The 24,393-nt window shown below is 40.0% G+C and overlaps 1 protein-coding gene across 1 annotated transcript in view; it reads right to left on the bottom strand.

The window, feature by feature from the left end:
• cbx1a (chromobox homolog 1a (HP1 beta homolog Drosophila)) overlaps positions 1-24,140 on the bottom strand; it is a 51,215-nt gene extending 27,075 nt beyond the window's left edge. Inside the window, exons 1-2 of the mRNA XM_078269323.1 lie at positions 23,964-24,140; positions 17,493-17,574 (exon numbers count right to left, since the gene is read on the bottom strand). Of these exons, the coding sequence (XP_078125449.1) occupies positions 17,493-17,574; positions 23,964-24,140 (259 nt within the window). The remainder of the gene's footprint in view (positions 1-17,492; positions 17,575-23,963) is intronic.
• Between the last annotated feature and the right edge of the window lie 253 nt (positions 24,141-24,393).

The following is a 24,393-nucleotide window of genomic DNA, read 5'->3' as shown; positions in this document are numbered from 1 at the left end:
AGAACCGGTATTCCCTACCTCTGATTTCCACAGCTTTTGACCTCCTTCAGGGAGCTAAAGTCTTCACTAAACTAGACTTATGAAATGCTTACCATTTGGTGAGGATGAGAGAGGGGGAAGAAAGGAACACCCCCAATGCCCCCACAGTTTTCCAGGCATTGGTAAATAACGTTCTCAGAGACATGTTTGTGTTTGTCTACCTGGACTTATCTTGGGCATTATTCTTTAATATATTCAACTTTACCCCTTCTTATCGAGTGTGCCTATGGATATCAACCCCCACTGATTGAACCAACTCAAATCAGCTGTTGGAACCGAAAACTCAGTTTCCCATCTCGGGGTAAATCAACTCAGAGATCAGGGTTAGACTCCGAGTTTGTTAAACCTCCTTTCTGAAATGGGCCCCTGAACAGCTGATTTGAGTTGGTTCAATCAACTCAGAGTTAAGCGCGTGCACCACCACAATAAAAAGGCAGCATGAATGGAGCCATGATACTACGATTCACCATGGTAACAACCACAAACAAACTGGTAGGCGAAAATACTCATGCGCACATACAGAGAGTTTGAACATATATTTCGTTAAAAAAGCAACACAGCGGCCACTGCAAAAGTGACAGAATTTGCGTGGGAGAAAATTGCTGCTACAGTAAATGCGTATGTTTCAATATAGTGTATTAATATTATATTTAATCATAAGTATAATATTACTGGTGAAATGGTATTGATCCTATAATCTATTTCATTTAGGTGCAATCCTGCAGGCAAAAAAAATGTCCTAGGCCTACTAATCCCATTCTGAGGCTGCAGCACCATTATTAACATAATTATAATTCATAATCTTTTATTTCAAAGGGTTTACATTATTCACCTGCAATACTGTGGAACTCCTCATTAATGGTTCTTACTGGTTTGTGTCCAGGGAACACTACAAAAACGTTTAAAACACGTTTCAGAGCGAATCACACTCTTCTGACGGCGCTTTGCTACAGTGGCTTTACTAATATGCTCCGCATCATCAATGTTGTAAAGAAAACTACAGTTTGCAAAAAAACGTAATGCGACAAATAATCTGCTGGGATTCACGATGCAAGATGTTAGTGAAATGAAGACGGATAAGGTTATGGTAGGCTACATAACTGAAAAACAATACCGCTCAAATAGGAAGTTATCTGGAAATGAAAATGCATCTATAGTCGGGGCCTCAATATCATCTCCCGACGTATGTTTAACTCCCTGCGAAGTAATATAGCTTCTTCATTAACGGGATTGTCGACACAAGGAAATGCCATGTTTTGAGAAAAAAAACCGTATAGTCTTCCTAACATGGTTAAAGGGGTGATAGAATGCAAAACCGATTTTACCTTGTCGTAGTTGAATAATGACAGTTTAGTGGGTAACTAGGACATACATAGAACCTCAAAATCCCATTGACACCTCTTTCCTCTGCAAATCTCACAATTTGAAACTGCCTCTGAAAACGGGCAAATCTCAACGAGCCGCCTAGTTGACGTCAACTCGGCGGCTCCTCCTCATTTGGCTCTAGCCTCTATCTTTGTCACGCCCAAACATTTACATAGGCTACACCACTGATCTGAGGTCAGCTTAGTCTTCTGAATAGGTCGCGCAGATCTCAGAAATTGTATACATTGTTCATCTGCTATTTTACCACTAAATTCACTTCTGAGACTTTTTTATGCGAGAAATCAACTATGTAGAGGTCAAATATGGGCCGTTTTACGAAAATTGATGTCTTAATTGCAAATTTTGTCCGACTGTGTGTCGGAGTTCAGCAGCCGGTGCTGCCTGTGTTGCTGCCTCGCCGCCCGGCCTGCCTTCCTTCACAGACCCCGGCCTGCTATGAGGAAGATGGAGCTCCGACACCTCTTGTCCGCGAGTCTCATTGATAGAGCCTGCGGCTGGATGGAGCTCTATCAATGAGAGCTAGCTAGCCTCCTCTGGAATTCACAAAAATGCATTAAATTGAAATCGGACACCATTGTTGGTAGATGTTATATAAGTGGCGTGACGAAATTCAAACTGTAAATATACTCTAATTATGCTGAAAATGAAGCTACTAACTAGCCGCGATCTGTACACATAGGATTGAAGGGACAGTAGCAGCTAACAAAACCCCTAATGTTCACATAAATGCATTAAATTGAAATCGGACATCATTGTTAGCTTTATAAGACCTTGGGGTAGATGTTATATAAGTGGCGTGACGAAATTCAAACTGTAAATATAGCTACTCTAGTTATGCCGGCAGCTGGCAGCCAGCCAGCCAGCTCCGTGGAGCTCACGGAGCTGGCTACATCTACCAGAGCTGCATATTTTACGTAAGGGACTGTTCGTTATTTATTTAAGGGGCCAGCGGAGAAGTCTTGGAACCTTTAGCTAACAAAGACATGACATGACTCGCCAGTAAAAAAAAATTTCTATTACCCTCCAAAATGATTTGGAAAAAAGGCATGACCCTCCCCCAGCAACTTATCAATACCTTCTATACTGGTTTGCACTTGGCAAATATATACAGATTTCCATTGTGTTTTTACAGCCATGACATATGTGACTAAACCTCTGCATTCTCATCTTATACATCCCACTCCTCTGTTATGGTGTGGTGGCCATTTCAGGAGATTTACTCACTAACATTGTTGTGGAAACACAATAAGCATGGAAACTAAATGCACACTTCCTGCATTACTTCAAATACTACTTACTAATACTACTTACTAATATTACTCCTCTAGTAAACTAGTATTCACATGAAATAAAACAATACAATATTGAGACCATTCAGCTAGGCACTCTGGGTAACATTCAACACACAAACTGGTTGCTATGGACTCGTCACTAGGCTTCCTCCACTTCGCCGTTTAAACAAAGTGGAATAAATGTATAAAAGTCCAAATCTACACAAAACCTGCAATCAATTAGTAAGCTGACATCAAATATGGCATTTAGGAAACCTTTATTGCAACGTTGGCACGATAAGATGTCCAGACATAGTACAACAGTAATTTTCGTTTTTTACGTCCTGCTTCTCTCATCGTCAGCCAGGTAATATTTTTTTTACTAAAGCAGTATATGAAATTCAGTTTATAGTATAATTCAGTTTTTAGTGTATGAGATTCAGTTAGTTGTTTTGTGTTATTTAAGATATTTATAAAATATCTGATCATGTCAGACGTAATCAATCAAACTCATGGGTCAGACCCATCTGGTAGCGAAGGAGGGCCGAGACTAAGAGCTACATGGAAAAATAGGCATCAAACAAGCCACTTTGAAATGTTGCTGTTTCATGAATACAAAAGTTGGGTGACCCCCCCTCCTCTGGACTGAAAAATGTTGGATGACCCTCCCCTCAGCAAAGAATAAAAAGACATGACCCTCCCCTATTTTCCTCCGGTGGTCCATTCCATAAATACCGAACGGTCCCTAAGAAGAGCAAACTATAATTCTACATAAATATGAAGAACACAGACACGGTTTAACAGGCAAAACGCAATTAAGTCGCTGCTTCCTAAAACAGGAGGAAAGCTGGCAAAAAAATAAAATGCTGTAGATGCGTAAATCACAACGCTTATCAATATCACTTCCCCATCAGTCAGGCACAAGATCTGACCATAATTACGCTTGTGCTTTCCATAAACTGTCGTTGCTTTAGCCTATTATTTCAGTTGCAACCCTGGCAGTGGTAAGTGATCGTGAGAGAAAATAAAAAATATAAAAACATAATTCAAACCGATGTGCGCATTGGCGACACACGGCTCAAGAAGCCGACAAGTAGCCTATACGTAAATCCCTCCGCTGAAAATATTTCATAACAATACCCATCAGGGAATGTTAACGGGGTTGTCGGTCTCTAAATGTTTTAACTTTTCTGAGTGCACCTCTCTCTCCGCGCGCCGAGCTCCACCTGATCTTCTAAGAACGGTGACGCTGTTATCAATCGAGTATTGATTGGTCAGTAGGCGGTCTTTTGCCTTGTGTTGTTGGATACCTTCACCTGTGTACAATAAACGCGTTAAAGGTCCTATGACATGCTGCTTTTTGGATGCTTTTATATAGGCCTTAGTAGTCCTCTAATACTGTATCTGAAGTCTCTTTTATATAGGCCTTAGTGGTCCCCTAATACTGTATCTGAAGTCTCTTTTATATAGGCCTTAGTGGTCCCCTAATACTGTATCTGAAGTCTCTTTTATATAGGCCTTAGTGGTCCCGTAATACTGTATCTGAAGTCTCTTTTATATAGACCTTAGTGGTCCCCTAATACTGTATCTGAAGTCTCTTTTATATAGGCCTTAGTGGTCCCCCTAATACTGTATCTGAAGTCTCTTTTATATAGGCCTTAGTGGTCCCCGTAATACTGTATCTGAAGTCTCTTTTATATAGGCCTTAGTGGTCCCCTAATACTGTATCTGAAGTCTCTTTTATATAGGCCTTAGTGGTCTCCTAATACTGTATCTGAAGTCTCTTTTATATAGACCTTAGTGGTCCCCTAATACTGTATCTGAAGTCTCTTTTATATAGGCCTTACTGGTCCCCTAATACTGTATCTGAAGTCTCTTTTATATAGACCTTAGTGGTCCTCTAATACTGTATCTGAAGTCTCTTTTATATAGGCCTTAGTGGTCCCCTAATACTGTATCTGAAGTCTCTTTTATATAGACCTTAGTGGTCCCCTAATACTGTATCTGAAGTCTCTTTTATATAGGCCTTAGTGGTCCCCTAATACTGTATCTGAAGTCTCTTTCCTGAAATTCAGCCTTGGTACAGAATTACAGCCACTAGAGCCAGTCCCACAATGACTTTTACTTAAGACGTGCCATTTCTGTCTGTAGCTTTAAATGCTATTGAGGAGGAGAGAGGGGGGGAAGGTGGAGGGTGGGGGTGTGGCCTTGACCAACTGCCATGCTTTGCTTGTTTGCAAGCCATGAAGTCTCTCTCTTTCTCATGGGTGGGCCAAATTCTCTGGGCGGGCAAAGCAGAGAAAGAGGAGGTAACCTTTCCCCTTATGACGTCATAAAGGGAAGAGTCCAGATCGGCCCATCTGAGCTTTCATTTTCTCAAAGGCAGAGCAGGATACCCAGGGCTCGGTTTACACCTATTGCTATTTCTAGCCACTGGGGGACCATAGGCAGGCTGGGAGAACTCATATTAATGTTAAAAAAAACTCATAAAGTGAAATTTTCATGCCATGGGACCTTTAAGTACCACTGCAGCCGAGTCGTGCTTTTGAGTCCTCTGAGCTTTTACACTTGCCACATATTTGTCTGATGCCATGTTTATTTTATTGATTGGTTTTGTTTGTTTTTATTGATTTACCTAAATATATATATATATATATATGTGTGTGTGTGTGTGTGTTTGTTAAAAAAACATGTATTACATGTTTCCAGTTTATAAATGCTAAAGTTTTCAGTGATACAGCAAGTATATTCATCCTTTTAATACCACAATTCTACTACTTATAATATAAATAAAATGTTAACTAATATATGCCAAAAAGGCAGAATAAGTCAATACTGTTGAGTCTTTGGGTGAATGAAATACATACAATCTCGCCATCTAGTGGCCAAACAACAAAGGTGCAGATTTAAGGTCAAAGTCTGCATCTTCACAACATCTGGGCTGTGATATGTAAAACTTCTAAGAAATGCTCCTAAAAATTGTCGGAAACTTTTGCTTTTCAGTCCAAAAAAATATTGTCAAAGAAAAGGATTTTAGAGCGTTGTATAAATATGCTAAAAGTAACTTTTAGCAAAAAGGGGGGAAATCAACCAACATTATTTTTCAATATATTGAAGAAAAGAAATCCTTGTGATAATAGTTCTTTTTGACGGTATTAGATATGCTATTTGGGATAGTGTTCATACAAATCTTTAATAAGTTGAAAAAAGACATTTGTAAAAGTGTAAATGTTTGTATTTTATCCAATCGCAGCGATCAACCTGAAAATAAAAGTTAAAAAGTTAAAAACTCATTGAAATGATAGTTTTTTTTCATAATATAAACATTGTATCATTGATATAGATGTGAACCTAGGTAAGAATAATGTTAACGGTTGATTTTATTGATGCTTGAACCCTCATGTCATGAACTTGATGATTTTATCTTTTTTTTTTTAAGTTTATAAAGGTTAGAGCTTCATGACTATGTTGTATATATGCATGCATCTTCACAATGCCCACACAAAGCCCTTTCCATTGTTTGATGAATGCCCGAGTTGGATGGTCGGCCTTCTCCACCCGTAGACTTATCCGTTGGTCTACTTTTTTTTTTTAAGGCTGTTCTTGGACTGCTTCCTTCTTACGGGTTTACATCCTACAAAAAAGTACAGGACATAATTGTCTACTGTCCCTGAAGTCCGTACTGGGAAAAAAGTGTTCAAGTATGCTGCACCCACTGCTTTAAATCAATTAAACAATCTGCTGCCTGTCTTGGCCAGGACACTCTTGAGTGACTTTAATCATTGAGATTTTTAATCTTAATTTTTTGGGGTTTCTATAGGTTGAATAAAATAAATAAATAGATTTAGCATGTTGTCTCTGAAAGTGTCTTCTTCCTCTGTTTATGTAACACTGCCATCTGCTGGTGACTTCTAACTGGTTTAGGAAACCTTTAGTCATTAATAGACAACGTTTTAGCACTTCAATACTTAGGGACATTTGGGCATGCCACTACACCATTCTTAAAGGGGAGAGGCTTTATACCTTCTGGCCCAGGGCCGGTATATCTTAAGGCGGAAAAATAGTGCTTCTAGTAATTGTAGTAATAGTAATAATTGTAGTTGTAGCAATAAAAGATAAGAGTACTAATGGGAGTGCAAGTAGTTGTAGCAGCAGAAAAATGTAAATAGCAAAAGTAGTAGCAGTAATAGCAGTAGTTTATTTATTTACAAATCTATTGAACAGGGACCATGTATGATGAACACACATTTCAACATTTTAAATCTGATGCGTTATACAGAGATACAGTATAGCCAAGTGCGAATTTCCAGGTGAACAATAATGCAAACTTATACAGTACATACAATAAGCATCATAAAATACTGTGGAATTTGTACACAGTCACAGGGTTCACATGGCATCTACAGAACAGCTGTGGCTGTTTGACTAGTCAACAACGGTTCATAATATTCATTTCATAGAGAATTGAAGTGCCATTAAAGGGACAATACACTTGTTTTACACAGGCCACTGAGTTTATTTGTCATGAAATTGTATAATGTCTTCTGTAAGAGCCAAGGTTTTTAACAAGTTGCCATTGCATCCCCTACCATAAAACTAATAATAATACAATACTTAATATAAGGCTTTTGGAAGTCCTCAAAGACGCCTTACATAGGATACAATAACCCTGATGATGTCAACAGGGTTGTCTCGGCTTGGGCTTGAGATTTCAAGTTTTTAACAGATAACGTGCATTAGCGTGGGGTTTGAAAGAAGTGGGAAGAAGGAGGCTAAACAGTTGCATCCACTTGCATTGTGGGGAATGTAGGATCCAGTATTTATGGGTCTTGACCCCATGAAAGTCAGGATATCTCGGCCTATGCTGCTTGATTTTGACCATTCTTCCCCCCCCATCTGGCTCTTGTGAGTCCCTCAACTTTATGGAGGTCCATCCATCTTCATCCGCTTATCCGGGGTCGGGTCGCGGAGGTGCATTACTTATTCACCCCTTTATATTGTACACAGTACTTTTAGAACAATTTAAGGAATAAATAGGTGTTTTTGTGGGACATGGTGACTTAAAAGTAAAGCACATGCCTCTCCAGTTCAACAACCTATTGGTTTGTATCAGTGGAACTGTAACCCAAGGTTGATTTTAATACTAATACTGGTCTCACAGCACAAACAGAATAATATCTTCTTTTTATCATAATATTTATGATAATAATAATGTCATTTTTACCTCACTTAATTCAATTTGTTGATACTGACAGGGAATGTTCACAAATTATAGCTGCAGTACTGCTATTAACTGCCAGATGGCGCTTGGGAGCCAGTTTAACTTCCTTTCTATGGTGATTCATCCCTGTAACATCACAAGCATAATTCACATGTAAAGTAAATACTGTTAGACACCACTTCTGTCACCACTAGCAACTACAGTACTTTTACCACCATCACCACTAGTGTTCTCGTATAACAGCTGAGGGCTGGAGGTGTGGGTGAGAGAGGGTGAGTGAGCTGTCTGTGTCTGTGCAACTGTAGTGTATGTTATGCAATGATGTTTTTGTCTGTGTGTGTGTTAGGGCTGCACAATTATTTTGGTCAATATTGAAGTCCCGATTATTTAACACGATTCCTCATTGACTTTTGGAAAGATGTTGCGTTTATTGAACTGAAAGACAAAATAAGAGTTTACTTCCAAAACCTAAACGTGCAAAATAATCGTTTTTCTCGATTACATTGCTGTTGTGATCGTTAGGTGCCAAAATCGAAGTTACGATCAAAATTTGATTAACTGCACGGCAATTTTGTATTTGTGTCTATAGGACGGGTCTATCCTTTCAAAACATTTTGAGTAGTTTTGATTGAAAGCTGAACACCACAGCAAGGCAGGCACGCTGATGTGCAGAAGTGAATGTGTGTGGGATGCTCTGCTTTGAGATAATAAAGTCAGTGAGAATGCTGAACACTAAATAACTGCTTGAGGTGTGTAACAGTACCAGAGGATCAGCAGGGGATTTTACCACCATAAAAGAGCCTGAATCGAGTGTTAACGCTATAATATAATGCCTTTCTTAAATGGTGTGGAAATGCATGAATTTCATTTGGTTTAGGAAATACTATATGATAATTTATGATGTACTGTATATTTGACTCCAGAGGAAAGCATGGGGATTTATTTCCATCATGCTCCTCAGTGGAAGATGAAATGACTCTTATCTGACACAAAAGACTGTTAAAGCACAGTCTGCAGGCGACATGATGTACTGGATATACAGTATATGGCACTGCTAAACACTGACAGCAGATTAGTGTAGGGTCATTTTCTGGCAGCAGAGGGTGCAGTGGTGCAGTCTGTGCTCTGTGTTTGCTCACAAACAGTCGTGGTTTCAACAAAGGGGAAATAAACTGTAGAGGGTTGCCTCCATGGAAAAATACAATATAAGTCAAAGTCATCCATTGAACATTTTGCTTAAGTGAAAGTGCAGAAGTAATACGAGCAAAAGTAAAAAAATAAAAAATAAAAATAAATAAAGAAAGAAAGACTATTGTTACTGATGCATTAGTGCGTAAGCAGCAGTTGAAGAGTCTGTATGGTCAATGTGGAGACATATTAACTACTGTCTTAACAACTAAGTAAATGCAAAATAACTCCAAACTACATGAGGCAAAAAATATTCAGAGGAAAATCTGCATGCTTGTGACTGAAATTGCCGATGCAAACACTTCAAACAGGTTAAACTGTGTTGAAATGTTAATTATTTGCATGGGAGATGCAGTTGAAGCACTTTGAGGGTCTGAAGTGCGAGTGAAGTCTGTGTTTGTATGTTCTATTCCACCCAACAATATAAATATCGGAGAAAACCTAACATGCAATTACAGAAAAACTATTAAAGGTATTAAGAAGCTGAATTAATGTGTGAAAGACTCCACCATTCACTTCCATAATAAGTAAAGTTGAAACAAACTTGTATATGTTGAACATGATTGAAGTTAAATACACCCAGTAATGGATGAAAGATGCAGAACATTTTGAAGTTTCTAGTTGAAATGATGAAACAGTAGAAAGAGATAGATCTGATTAATAAAAAAACATAAAGCCATAACTATGAGAACTGAATATATATATAACAATAAATGCAGTGGGGTATGGTAGTATATAAATTGAGTGTCTCTCATACACACACACACACACACACACACACACACACACACACACACACACACACACACACACACACACACACACACACACACATAATTATTCTCAGTCAATTGAACATATGTGACCTCTAACTGTGTGATCAATATTAACAATCAGTTTGACCACTGAAACATCATCTGCACCATCAGCTCACCACAACACACACACACACACACACACACACACACACACACACACACACACACACACACACACACACACACACACAATTATTGTGCAGAGACAGAGGTGCTATGAATATTGACATTTGTAATGGTGGGTATTATTATATATGGGTCTCTATAATCAACACACGCACACGCACACGCACACACACACACACACACACACACACACACACACACACACACACACACACACACACACACACACACACACATTGTGCAGAGACAGGTGCTCTGAATATTGACATTTGTAATGGTGAGTATTATTATATATGGGTCTCTATAATCAACACACACACACACACACACACACACACACACACACACACACACACACACACACACACACACACACACACACACACACACACACACACACACACACACACACACACACACACACATGAAAAGGTCCTGATAAACTGTGAGAAAGGAACAGAAGAAAGGAGATAAACGAGCCGCTGCAGCAGAGAAGAAGCTGCTGGTTCATCTGCAGCTGCAGGAGGGCAGAGAGGTGACACTCTGGGATATCAGATATGTTCTACATGCATATGTTCAATGCTGTTGCACTACCAACTTATATTCGTTAGCATAAAGAGCCGTCAGCACTTTCAAACTTGCCAAAAATTGAAATTGTGACTTCAAATCAACCTAATCTCTTGTTTCATTCCTCATAACTTTGAATCTTAATCTTAACTACAAAGCGAGAACGTTCAGTTAACTTGTGTTCTTCAGTTGGAGAATGCAGGGGAATCTACTTTATCCTTTGCGCGGTCGATATTACATACATTTTTCCTGATATAAAATAAGTAACATGAAGGCCCTTATGTATCTTTTGTTTTACGTGTTTCAGAGGAGTCCAATGGTTTTCTCTCTGATCAAATGAAAAGCAAACCAAGATGAAGTCACTTCCTGTACCCTAATTGTGTAAGACACAATGACATAGTGTCGTATTGTAACATTGTTTCTGGGTTTGTTGTGACTGCTAACTAGGGCTTTGACTCCGAACTTCGTTATTCGAATATAATTTGAATATTTAAAAAAAATAATGATATTCGAACGAATATTAAGTGGCCCTTAATATTCGAATTTCGAACCTGTTATGGGCATTATGTTTTGTAAATGTGTTTGCTTGTAAACCTTGTTTTCAATTCAGATTCCGAGGCTTTTTCAAAATGTAACTACACGTCGCGGTGACACACGTCGCTCGGCCGCGGCTTGGTAGCGCATTTCCCCCCCCCCCCGACTCATTTCCTGGTTCTCTTTCTCCATAAACAACGTGAAATCAAGGAGAGGGTTAACTTTTCCCGCTCCAGATTTCCCACCGTGGTCAGAAAGAACAGGGGAGACACTTTGTTTCTCTCACTAGGACTCTAGAGTCGCTACTCGCTCTGAAGCTACCGGTAATCACCGTCACTCTCTCACAACGCACACTCCCCACACACACGCCGGCTCGATGCACACACCAGCGCACAAGTATGAACATCAGACCACTTACGTAGGCTACGGTGAAAGCTCCGAAATTCCTGTCGAAAGCATACTGTTTGTGTTTAATCCAGGGTCTGACTTTTCATTAAAAAAAAACAAAAAAAAAACAGTTGCGGCAATGTGTTTTTCTTCTGAAAACATAATTGCCTGCCTATTGACATTGACTGATACACTGCCCTCTGGTGGACAGAACATATACAACTTATACCAATATAGGTCTTACTGAAGGCATTTAATGGTCAAAATAGTATTAATAAATATTCGAATATATTCAAAGATTAATATTAATAAACAAACGGACTTCGAATATGATTTGGGGGCAAAAGTCAAAGCCCTACTGCTAACGGAACAGCATAAGCTTTCATGAGGGCTACAAAACATGATGAAATTAAAATAACTTGAAATCAAGCTAATTTGTGTGTCTAATATTTTAGAACAGAGATCTTCAACAGGGGGTCCGTGACCCCTAGTGGGTCCTCAGAATTAGTGCATGGGGGGCCGCCAAATTATGTTCGAAGTTTATTTTTTAGTCTGAAAATATGAATCCAACATATAAGATAAATTGGTCTATTTGTAAAAAAAAACATTTAATTTACACATTGAAGATAAACTTGCTATGGGTAAGGTAGCCAATATGGCAGCCATATAGTTAAGCTTAAGGATTAACTGTGCTGATGTATGTTTAACGTTAAAACATGATGTATATACAAAATCCATTGATTTTCATCCATTCGGCCCAGTTTAAAATGCCCCTCAATTGTACACAGTATACTGTATGTAGTAGGGGTCCCTACTCAGTCTCTCTTTTAGCTAAGGGGTATCAGGCCTAAAAACGTTAAAAACCCCTGTTTTAGAAGAAGGCGAATGAGCAGCTGACAGACAGCGAGTGAAGGAGAGGGCAGCCCTGATGAGAGAGAGAGATGATGATGTGTTGTCACACAGACGACGATGTGTGGTCATAATAGGTTATGGATTTGAAAGTTACCATCCCTCAAATCATAAAGTTTCAAGTTTACTTCATTTATAATACATGTACACCAGCATAAAACGCACATAGATATGCACATATACATACACAGATATGGTGGAACTGTGCAAGGCTCATATGCAGGCTAGTAGGTCTACATGCAGGGTTTTTTGTTTCACTTCCAGTATTTGGGTTGAAACCGAACTCTAGTTCACTTGGAAGTGAACCAAGACTAGAGATGGCCCGATACCATTTTCTGCTTCCCGATACCGATTCCGATACCTGAACTTGCGTATCGGCCGATACCGAGTACTGATCCGATACCAGTGTGTCATATATTTTATTATGTTTTAACAACTGTATACTACTATCCCTGTATGGATGTGATATTATTTCTATCTTTTGTTGTCGGTCTGGCTCAAGTTAAACTCTTTGTGAAACATGAACGCCCCAGAACGTTCTTTTATTATGCAGTTTGACAGTCAGTTATAACGGAAAAAGAACATAAATAAACTACTTTAACGTAGATTTTCTTTAGGGCTTTATTACGTGGTATCGGATCGGTGCATAAACTCCAGTACTTCCTGATACCGATACCAGCGTTTTAGGCAGTATCGGTTTCGGCTCCGATACTGCCTAAAACGCACGAACATCTCTAACCAAGCCCCCCGTTTTCAAGTGGACCAGAGTTCGGTTGTTTGATCCGCACCAGAGTTTGAACGAGCTTTCACACCACCCTAAACAAACCGGACTATCCAATGAAATGCTCCAGGGCCCGGTTAAAATGGACCAAACAGCTCATTTGTGAAACCTATCTCGTTTGGTCCATTTAAAATGAACCCTGTAGCGTTTGGTTGGATAGTCCGGTTCGTTTGGGTTTTTGTGAAAGCTCATCCGAATTCTGGTGCGGATCAAACAAACGAACTCTGGTCCGCTTGAAAATGGGGATCTCTGTTCGGTTCCAAGTGAACTAGAGTTTGGTTCACTTCAGGTCAGAATTCAATCCGAGCCAAAGACAAGAAGTGAACCAAAAACAGTGCATTTACTAACCTGCAATTTCAACTTTGCACACAATTTACGGACTTATATAATTTAAGGGATGATAACTTTCAGATCCATAAGCTGTTCTGAGCACAAATCGCTGGTCGTCTGTGTGACATCATCATCTCTCTTTCTCCTTCACTCGCTGTCTGTCAGCTGCTCATTGTTCGCCTTCTTCTAAAATGTTAGAAAACACTAAAGCAGAACCAGAAAACCCACGATGTTATAAATTTGGTGTTGCTCCGTTATTTCTGAGACCAGATGTGTCGGCGCGTTTCGGATATTCTGCCCAATAAACAAGCGACCGCCTCGACAGCGTGACGTGTGTTTACAGTGTTTGGTGCGTTTGACAAAGTACAAATGAAAAATGCAACAACGTTGCAACTTGTCCGTTTTACAGTGAGGGGGGTGTGAGGGGTGCGTCGTATCTGGGCGAGGCACAACAGTTTGTGAACAGTATAACAATGCAATCAAGAAATGGAACACACCCACAATGTTGCGAGACCAACAGGTACATGCTGAGGTCTGGCAAATGCTCATCTTACAGGAGTGACTTCCACGTTGTTTGGTGTTTTAAGCCCCCAACGTCGTCTTCCAGGCAGCGCTGCATGGAAGGCACTAGGGTTAGGTAAGGGTTACGGTTAGGGTTAAGGTTAGGGTTAGGTGCCTTGAAGTCGAAAGTCGCAGCACTGCCTTGAAGTCAACAGTGGGGGCTTAAAACACCATCGAGCGTCTTCCACGTTCACCGAGGAACTTCTACCTTCAGTGTGTGAACACCAACAACTACTTTGTTGCATAGCAACGTGCGTAAAAACTGTGCAAGCTCTCTTTAAATGTTTATGTGCTGCAGCCACTGTAGAGTTTATATTGTTCACTTGGGCTGGTTTTGTTTAAAAAAAGAGTATGATACCAGTACCAATACTAGTACCCTAAAAGTAGTCTTGCATTGCTGGTCTCAACTGCGCTGCGGAGGAGGGCCTGGCTAGTCCACACAGCATTCCAGGATAGGAGACAAATGTGCTCTGCTTCATTGGCATTTCTTTAGACCAATCACAATCGTCTTGGGAGGCGCTAAGCGCCGGACAGAGCAACGGTGCCTCTGCAAAATAGCCTCTGGAAGGAACTTGTGTACGTTCAAAGGTTGTTTTAGTCGTGCAACAGAAAACTCAGATTTGACAGATAGTCTAGCTAGCTGTCTGGATTTACCCTGCAGAGATCTGAGGAGCAGTTAACCATATAAATCCACCGGAGTTTAGAATGCTAACACAAAGAAAGCAGAAGGTGAGGGACAGCCGGCCGAAAATGAGGGACAGCTGGCAGATCTTCAGGTGGCACCGGAGTAATCCCCTAAATGCATCGTCGTCGATATAGACTTCCCTTAACGTGATACCAATACCAATAGTGTACTTTATTTGTTACCTTTTTTCTACTTCATTCGATACCATCGATACAATGGAAGCATCCAGTTGTGTAAAATGCCACTACCAACCTGTCCCATGAAATGTTTTTTTTTACACAAATCCATTTTAAAAGTGTTTAAATAACTTCTGAACGTTTTGGTGCCATCTTGGCACGCTGAAATGCCAACTCCGTGAAATACACCTTGCTTGACTTCACCAAACTACACATGGTATGGGCTGTAGCTGCCGCCTACACATGATCCACGGTAAAACCACATCTATGGGGAGAGCAGTGGAGATATCTTGGAGGAAGCGCTGCCCTTGGCGTGGCTCACCGCTCAAAATTGTCACCGAGCGCTGTGCTCACAGTTCAAATTATTATTATTAAGTTGAAATTATTGCCCCGGCCCTTTCAAGGCACAGCTGCCAGTACCATAAAACGACCTCTGAAGTGCCTCCACTATACTCTGTGCCCTACCTCGCGTTTTTACCTCTGATCATGTGTAGGCGGCTCTACATCGAAGAACGCTTGTGGTGATTGGCTGCAAGCAAAACCATAATAATCCTTTTTTTCTAGATCTGGGTAGAAAACCATTGAATGCAGGTATCATTTGACTGGAGATGATACAATTCTACTCGGCGCTGGGTTATTTCGGTCAATACCTTAAAGATGTTGAGTACCGATACCCAGTGTTGGCTGCCTTGGGGATGCTTTATTTTGCTGTTAATTCTATAGCAGGTCAGTCTAAATTCTACACATGTAAAACCCATTAAACAATATTACATCAAACCTTTCCTCAATTGTCAAATCATCTTGGTTATCCCTACAAGAAAATATGCAATACATCTATGTTTGAAGCAACTTTAAGGATAAAAAAAAATGTCATGTAAGGGAGAGCTAAGAATGAGAGAATATAGGAAGTAGAGATCAGAGAGGGAGGAGAGAGGAGACATGGGAGATACATGGGACAGGAGGACACACAGAGAGTGATGGATAAGAGAGAGAGAGAGAGAGAGAGAGAGAGAGAGAGAGAGAGAGAGAGAGAGAGAGAGAGAGATTGTCATCAGTGGCAGAGAGGCGCCTCATTTTTCCTCTCGACCTCACAATGACCCGACAATGGATAGAGAAAAAGAGAGATAAGGGAGGAGGAGGACGGATAGGTAGAGAGAGGTAGACACACACACACACACACACACACACACACACACACACACACACACACACACACACACACACACACACACACACACACACACACACAGGCAGTTATTGTTTGTCATTTTTTTCTCCCAATTTCCGACCTAATGAAGACACTCATTGGCTCGAGAAAGTTGGAGAAAGAGAGAGAGAGCTAGGAGGCGTGTCAGTCTTTCACAAGTTACCATGACAACACAGGCGGACGTCACATGTTTAGCCTTGGCGAGAGGGTGAACTTTTATGACATGCATGTGTGTGTGTGTGTGTGATTCTCTTTATATATATATATATATATATATATATATATATATATATATATATATATATATATATATATATATTCTCAGTTACTGTAAATATAAATGTCTACAAACTAAGATGTGGATTTACTGGAACACAGGTTTTGTTTTTCTACCTATCCCCTGATCTGAATTTTACACTCCAGCAACCCCTGCCAATGTTACTCAAGATATTATACATTTGCCAAACACATCAGTTAGTCGTCATTCTAAAAGCCTTTTCTCTTCTAATGTTTAAAGTGAACAAGTATGTAAGCTAAGCAGCCAAACAGGGTTATGTTTGAACTATATGACACGGCATAACTGTTTTGTTGTTAGGACAAGTTCTACACTGCAATATACAATGCTGGTTACTGTTCATGTATTCTGCATGGATCATCAGCTGGTGAGGATGCTGACATGTTGCCCTGGGACATGTATAGCCTCAGTCTTTCAGCACGATATCTGTAGCCATCATGTGCACATTTAAAAGCCGTAAACAGAGGTCTCGTTTTAAAATGTGTCAACTTGAAATATTGAAAAGTCAGCTGGAGAGTGTTTTGACCAACTCATGAAGGTACCATTCCCCCGTAAGCAGCAACAGGTCTCTTTATAGCTGGCTAAATGGATTGTTGCTTGCGAGAAATAAGAAGCAGCTTTTTTCGAAAAGCAGATTTTGTTAAAGACACTTTTTGGTAATGGGTAACAATCTGGCAACGGCCAATATTTCTGGGGTTCTGCTGTAGTAAAATGTGTGCAAAATCTTCCAATAATAAGAACAAAAGCAACATAATCAAGTCAAATTAAATAAATAAATAAAAATAAAGAGCAATAAAACATAAAATGATAAAAAGAGACAACATCACATAAAGAGCAATAAAAAACATAACATGAAAGCTTACCTAAATACTATGCACACACTATATATATATATGCTGAATACAGAACCTACGTTGCAGTAAAGGAACCAAATGTATTCTAAAACTGTGCAAATTGAGCAGTTTCATAAATTTCCATAGGTGGACATGTTTTCTTCTCTGCTGCTGTCACCTTTTTCTCCTGTGTGCATCTTTCCCTCCATGTTGGCTTCTCTCTGAGCCAGAGCAACCAGAAGGTGCTCATTTTGGTATATCTGCGCACAAACACACATCCACACCTTAATGCGTGGTGGCATGCTGTGCTGCGTGCCCCCAGGGTGTGTGTGTGTGTGTGTGTGTGTGTGTGTGTGATGGAGAATAGGAAGAGAGTCGTTGCCCTGCTGTTGAACCCACTACATTTCTGCCCCCCTCTTCCATCTCTATCTCATGCCTAATGTATGCTGCTCCAGTGATCGCAGCCCTAAAACCTTTTCTGCACGTCTTCATTTCCAAAACATCCAAGTAAAATAAAGGGATTTATGGAATAAAGGTAAAGATAAGCCCTGTGGGGTGTGGGGGTGTTCAGCTCTTTCTCTGATAACAATGTGAAGCTGTCCTTAAACATTTTAAAATGTTATATGTATCCATCTGTGTTGTGGAGTATTATTAAACACGCAAAGTAGCACATTTACTGTGGCTGGAGCTCCTGAGAGATAGTGATCAGCTTGTAGCTTGGCACCTGCCCTGGTTGACACTGCCAATAAAGTCTGTTCAAAGCAGTGACACAGTTTACACCATGGTTGTATTTACAGCCATAAATCCAAATATGTAAATAATTATTCTCAGTCTTTCAGGTGATAACTCCGTCCTGTTAGCTTTCCCACTTACTGGTGAAGAACCCAGAGTCTACAGCTGGATCGTCGCTGCTCTGTGAGGCTGTATGGTTGCTACACATTCTCACTCCCATCGACGCTTGGTCAGGTGCCTTTGGCATTTTGTTATTGATGCAAAAAGTCTCCTTTAGCATCATATTTAGACGTGCTTGCTCTGGACTCTTGGTGTCACTTTTTGAAGCTCTGGGTCAGGATGTACGTTTAACTGACAGGCGACACAAGAACAGGACAGTTTTAGGAAAAGATGGTGGGTGGGGTTGCCAAATGTAAGTTTCTCCTGGGTGAAAATCCTGTGTTGTTGCAGCAGGCAAAATACACCAGACACACACACACACACACACACACACACACACACACACACACACACACACACACACACACACACACACACACACACACACACACACACAGTGTATTGGTGAACTTGTTTCGGATACACTTTCTGGGCTAAAAATTAACCAATTTCTAGTGCACTGTATCCATTTATTCACAGTTCTGTATACACATGCTCACTTAAATGTTCCACTGCGAGTTGGAGACAAGAGTAAAGTTCTTGCATTAACCGGTCCGCCACCCCTCTGCTCCACCAAACACCAGCACACACACTGACCATAAATGTACCATTGCATTTTCCGTGATTGGCAAAGACACAGGTTTACAGCTGCCGGCACTACTGACACAATAAAGTAGTAGTATTATGGCCGGACTATGTTTTGTCAATGTGCTAAACAGGGATGGAAAATGGTAGTGAACCGAAACCTACACTGCTTCCAATAGACATGTTTACTGCTAATGTACTCTCTTCTCTGACTGCCAACACATGAACACCTGTCTGCTCTGAGCTCATCCACTGTCAAGCCGCGGGTGCCGCTACAAAATACGCTACAAAACACGCTACAAAACACGCCACGCAGCTGACACGCTCACGCTACGCAGCCAGTGTGCAGCCGGCCTAACAGTCTTGTATAAAGTACTTGAAAGCAATTCTTGGGTAAAAGTACAAGTATCTTACCAGAGAAGTCACCTTATTATAAAATGAAATATAAAAACCCAATAAGTACGTAGCAACACACCAAAAGGAAACCTATACCTCTGAGCCACACGCCGCCACCAGTCAGCATAGGCTATATTTTGGAAGAGAAACAAGGCTGTCTGCAGAACCTTCATGAATGAGACATCTTGAACAACCCTATCTCATAAATATGATCTTGTATACTGCTTTTTTGTTCTGCCAAACCCATTCTGGAGGAACCATAACTGCTGCCAGATTATGTAAAACATGCTTTTCAGTCCAGGAAGTGTGGTGATTTTGTACAGTGCAGGACGTTGATACCACAGGTCAGGGTTTACTTCCAGTGTGTGGTTAACATGTGATGTCAGGGTGTTCTCATTCAATGATCCTACTTGTACCTATGAAAAATAATGTACTATAATTTGTATATAACCCAAGTTATCTCTGTGAAGTAGGTTGCTGAAATACTCATTCTTACTAAAATGTTAAAAACATGTGTTTTTAAGTAATCTCTTGCTGACTAAAAACAGACTAAAAATTAACCAAAAATAAAAAAAAACAACATCAAGATGTCTTAATACAACTAAAAGTCATGCAGATTTTTGATCTGCGGACTAAAGGTTCTTGCACACTGAGTCCAAAATATTTGGATGAGTTTTTCATCCTAAACATTTGTCACACACAGAAACTTTGCACACTAAGTCCGACGCGTATTAATGAATCCATATGCGAAAAAGTTTCAGAAGACAATATAAAATGGAGTCTTCAAGCAGTGAGGATGATTTTATTGTCCTCTCTCTTTAAAAAAAGAGAAAAAAGAAACAGGAAATATTGGGTCCATCCAATCCAGTTCCACCCTCCTTATCAAGGAGCTGCGGGGATAATCCTGATCGATTCAAAGTTTACTTCAGGATGTCAGTGTTTCAGTTTGATGCTTCGCTAGTGATACCGGAGCCACGTACTAAAAACAAGACCACCAAAGACAAAGTGGATCAACTTGTCAGACGCCATTCTTGATTTTGACGTTTACTCGTACAGTGGAAAAGTGTCAAAACACCTCAAAATGCTTGCTATGGCTATATTATATATATATATTGCTATAGTTTAAGGGGGCAGTGTGTAAACGCAATTGACACAACTAGGGTTAGCTATCGTCTGTTTTTTTCCCCGACACCGGTGCTAAAACGATATATAAAATATATACAGTGTATATTTAAAAAAAAGAAGAAGAAAAAAAAAGCATAAAACGGCTTGTTTATTACTAAGGCCATATGGTCAAAATGTAATGATTAATTAAAAATGTAATAACAATAACTTATAACAATAACCTATTTCACCAGTTTTCAACAAATTGCTGGTAAATGACAAAAACAACCACCAGAAAGGAAAGGGGTATTTTACAATAACTTTGAATGCACGACGAGGCTGGCGAGGCGAGTTTCAAGTAAACACACCGTCTGTATTTTTCTGTTGGAAGTCCCGCTGTTGGAATCCTCTACAGTGAAATACAGTCACACTTTTACACCATTTAGCTGTCAGTATTTTAACCGTGTTTAATCCAGTATGGTAAACTAACGTCACCTGCTGCCAAGTATAATGTTAACTAGCGTCACATGCAGCGATGTTTCTGTTGCCTGTAATGTCTGTTTAGGAGCATCAGAGGGCAGTGCAGGCATTTAAGTGGCACCGAAATGAGGCACCGAAATCCTCGTTGCTATTTGGTCCGGTAGATACCGGTCGTTAAGGCACCAGTGCCGTGTTAGCACCGGGTCTCGGTACCCAACCCTAGTCAAGGTCGTGAGGTCGTATTTTATCTTTATAACTTGTTATCATATATGCTCAAACTGTCTATATCCTGACAGCTTATGAACTGTGAAAAATGTGTGAAAAAATCTTGTTCCTGTTTAGCTCGACTGCTTACAAAAATGTCGGCAGGGTCACAAACTTTCTCATTTTACAGCTATCCACTAAAATATGTTAATGAAAACATTTGAGGTGAGAGATAGGCCATGCAGTAACAGAATCTTGATTCATATTTGATCTGCGCGGCCTAGCTTAAATTTGATGGCAGTTCCCAAGCAGTCATTGACACTGCGTTAGAGACTCCTCCACTCTGATTGGTTATAGGATATAGTGACAGTTTAAACCAGGGGTGTCAAACTCATTTTAGGTCATGGGCCACATACCCCTAAGTTGATGTCAAGTGGGCCAGACGAATAAACCACTCCAGAAAGATCTGAAACTTTTTCTGCCACAGAGTTTCTCGTTGTTGACAAATGCAAGTTGCTTCTGCTACGAGAGCGTTCTAAGGCCATTGTAGGAAAAAATAATAATGTTACGGACCCGGGAGAGAGGGGTAATAATCGGAGAAAAAACTCTGAATATCTAAGATTAAAGTCGTAAATTAACGGAAAAAGAACTTTGGATATTCTCTGAGATTAAAGTGGTAAATTTGGAATTGGAATGAATTACTTCTCTGCAACTTTCACACTTTGCAAAGCCATCCAGTGGGCCTGATTTGACCTTTTGGCGGGCCATTTCTGGCCCACGGCACTTATGTTTGACACCACTGGTTTAAGCTAATATAACAAAAAGTTTTTTGACAAATTGACACTTTATTTTATTTTTTTTTTATAAAAGTTTACTACTAAACCTTTAATCAAGTGCTTTAAGTCACCTGAATAGAACCATAAATGTTTATTTGCTATTACATTATAAGAGTTGTTCTATCATAACCATGTCCCATGATACCAGAGGGAACAGAGAACTATTTTAACCATCTACAATGTGTATAGTGATTTATACACACACACACACACACACACACACACACACACACACACACACACACACACACACACACACACACACACACACACACACACACACAAATACCAAATTGATTTACATTTCTATTTAACTTAATATGCTAGTGGAGGCAACTATGAAGGTGAACTCTGTGTGACCCCACGCTGAACCTACACTGACCCTCCCAAGCAGTAAGTATGTCCACAGTGTTCCGCTTTGACAGTAAAATAATTCTTTTTAAAATAACAATTTAATAGTTAATTTCTTCTTCAGTTTCCACCAATCTTCTTCAGTTGCCAAAAAAACTGTTATGAGAACAGAGTTTTCTTTGGCAAAAGATTTTATTGGGCTATAGAATTTTTAGATGGAGGGGATTTCTTATTCACACCGATTCTATATTTCACGTGAATGTGACTAATTTCCTTAAACAAGCCTTTTATTAAATAAAAGCATTACGTCGTATGAGCATTAGCGAACAATGACTATAAATGAATATATATGACCATTTAAGCAAACCTGTACAACAGACGAAAGAGGTGACCTTTGACCTTGTGTTGCAGTGACCTGCGTTCGACCCCAGACCCACCCTGCCCTGACCCTGCGGGGCAGGAAGTGATGACGCTGTTTGCATAGGACGAGGCGGATTTCTTTGTAAGAAGCACTTTTTGAAGAGTTCATCAATAAAGAGCAGAATGGCTGGAGCTGGCATGTGCCCCGCCTAAGATGGCTGCCAGAGCTTTTGTTTCGCCAAATCTAAGATGTCTGCCACATGAATGAATGGGACTAGTTTGTTAATGGCGATATCACACGCATCCTGTATGAATTCATGCTTTATCTGTCTTTTTGAAAGAACGCTATGTAACAGCCCCATGTTCAGGCAGAAAAGACTCAACCAAAAACAGCGAAGAAAGCATCAAACTAACTAAGAGGCTTGTCTCAGATCTATTGATTGTAGTTGGACTTCTTTAGCAAGCTTTGCCTTTAAGCTTTTTGAGTGTTATTTATTATCTGCTCTAGCTTTTCCAAAGTTTTAGACACAGATGTGGTGTTAACAACGGTCCAAAATGATGTCAAATTGCATATTTGTTCATTGAAAGACATCACATTTTCTTGAGGAAAGACCCTTAAACCCCTCCGCCAAATATGTGCACCTAAGAGTCGATAAACCACTGGAAAACATTGATATTGATGAGAGTGGTTTGTCAGCTGTAACACCAAAACAATTTCAGTTTAAAGAGAACAGAAACACTCCATAGGGCTGGTGGAAACTGCAGGCTCTGTTGGTTCGTCACTATAAGTGACTCCTTTCACACGGCACATAGTCATTAAATCCATAAATATATTATAGATAGTGCAGCTTTAAGGTTGATAGACGAGAACAAACGGGGAAAAAAAGGGTGCAGGCTGCGGCAGAGACGAGACGAGAGGGTCTTACGGGTTTTACAATACATCCATGAAGGGATGGATGGCTAGTAGAAACAAAGCTCCTTGAGCGGAAGTGGATACAGAAAAAGGGTCTTTTGAATGGCAAGTTGAGTTTTCAAAGCCCTTCCACGTTTTTCTCCACAAGACTAAAGTTATTAGCATGGACTGGCAATGTGAACTGAGTTACGTCGCGTCTCAAATACCACTTGAGCATTAACAACTTGAAATATATATCCCTTTGTTGTTGTTTTTTAAGAGTATATTTTTTTTTTTCTCGCATTTTCAGGCCTTTATTATTGACAGGACAGCTTGAATCGGTTGACAGCCATAGTAGTAACACATACTTTTTGGCTGTACCCTAATCTCATCTCATTTCATCTTATCTAACTTTTTCTATAAAGCTGATCATGAACCAATAAAAACAAGTTGATGTCCGGGTAATGTTGATTCAAAGCGCCAGGTTTATTGTGTTTGATAAAGTGGATCCGAGCAGCAGCCGAATCACAGCGGAGACTCCCAGCGGTACCTGCCCACTGACCCCTCTCTGAACCTGTGTTTGGGCGTGAGAGCCGACCCCGGGCTCAACCCGGCTGGGGTCAAAGGTGAGGGTTGAAGGCCGGGTCGCTGTGCCGTAGCAGAGGTGTTGAGTTGAAGGCCAGGTCACTGCCCTGCAGGAGGATGCACTCTCTGTCAGAGCAGCCATTGATGCTGCAGTAGTCTGTAAACATTGTGTTGCTTCATTCAAACCAAAACAAGATTGTTTCTTAAGAAAGTTGAATATTTTATATATATATATATATATATATATATATATATATAATTTTTTTCTCCCTTTTTTTTGTGGTTTACATCATGTACTTCTGTATAATCAGTCGTGGAATGTAACTAAGTACATTTACTCAAGTACTGCATTTAAGTACAAATTTGAGGTACTTGTACTTTACTTGAGTCTTTTC

The sequence above is a fragment of the Sander vitreus genome, chromosome 15 (genome assembly GCF_031162955.1).
Source record: "Sander vitreus isolate 19-12246 chromosome 15, sanVit1, whole genome shotgun sequence".
NCBI classification, from domain to species: Eukaryota; Metazoa; Chordata; class Actinopteri; order Perciformes; family Percidae; genus Sander; species Sander vitreus.
Note: the sequence above shows the minus strand (reverse complement) of the source record. Positions and strands in the feature narration are given on the sequence as shown.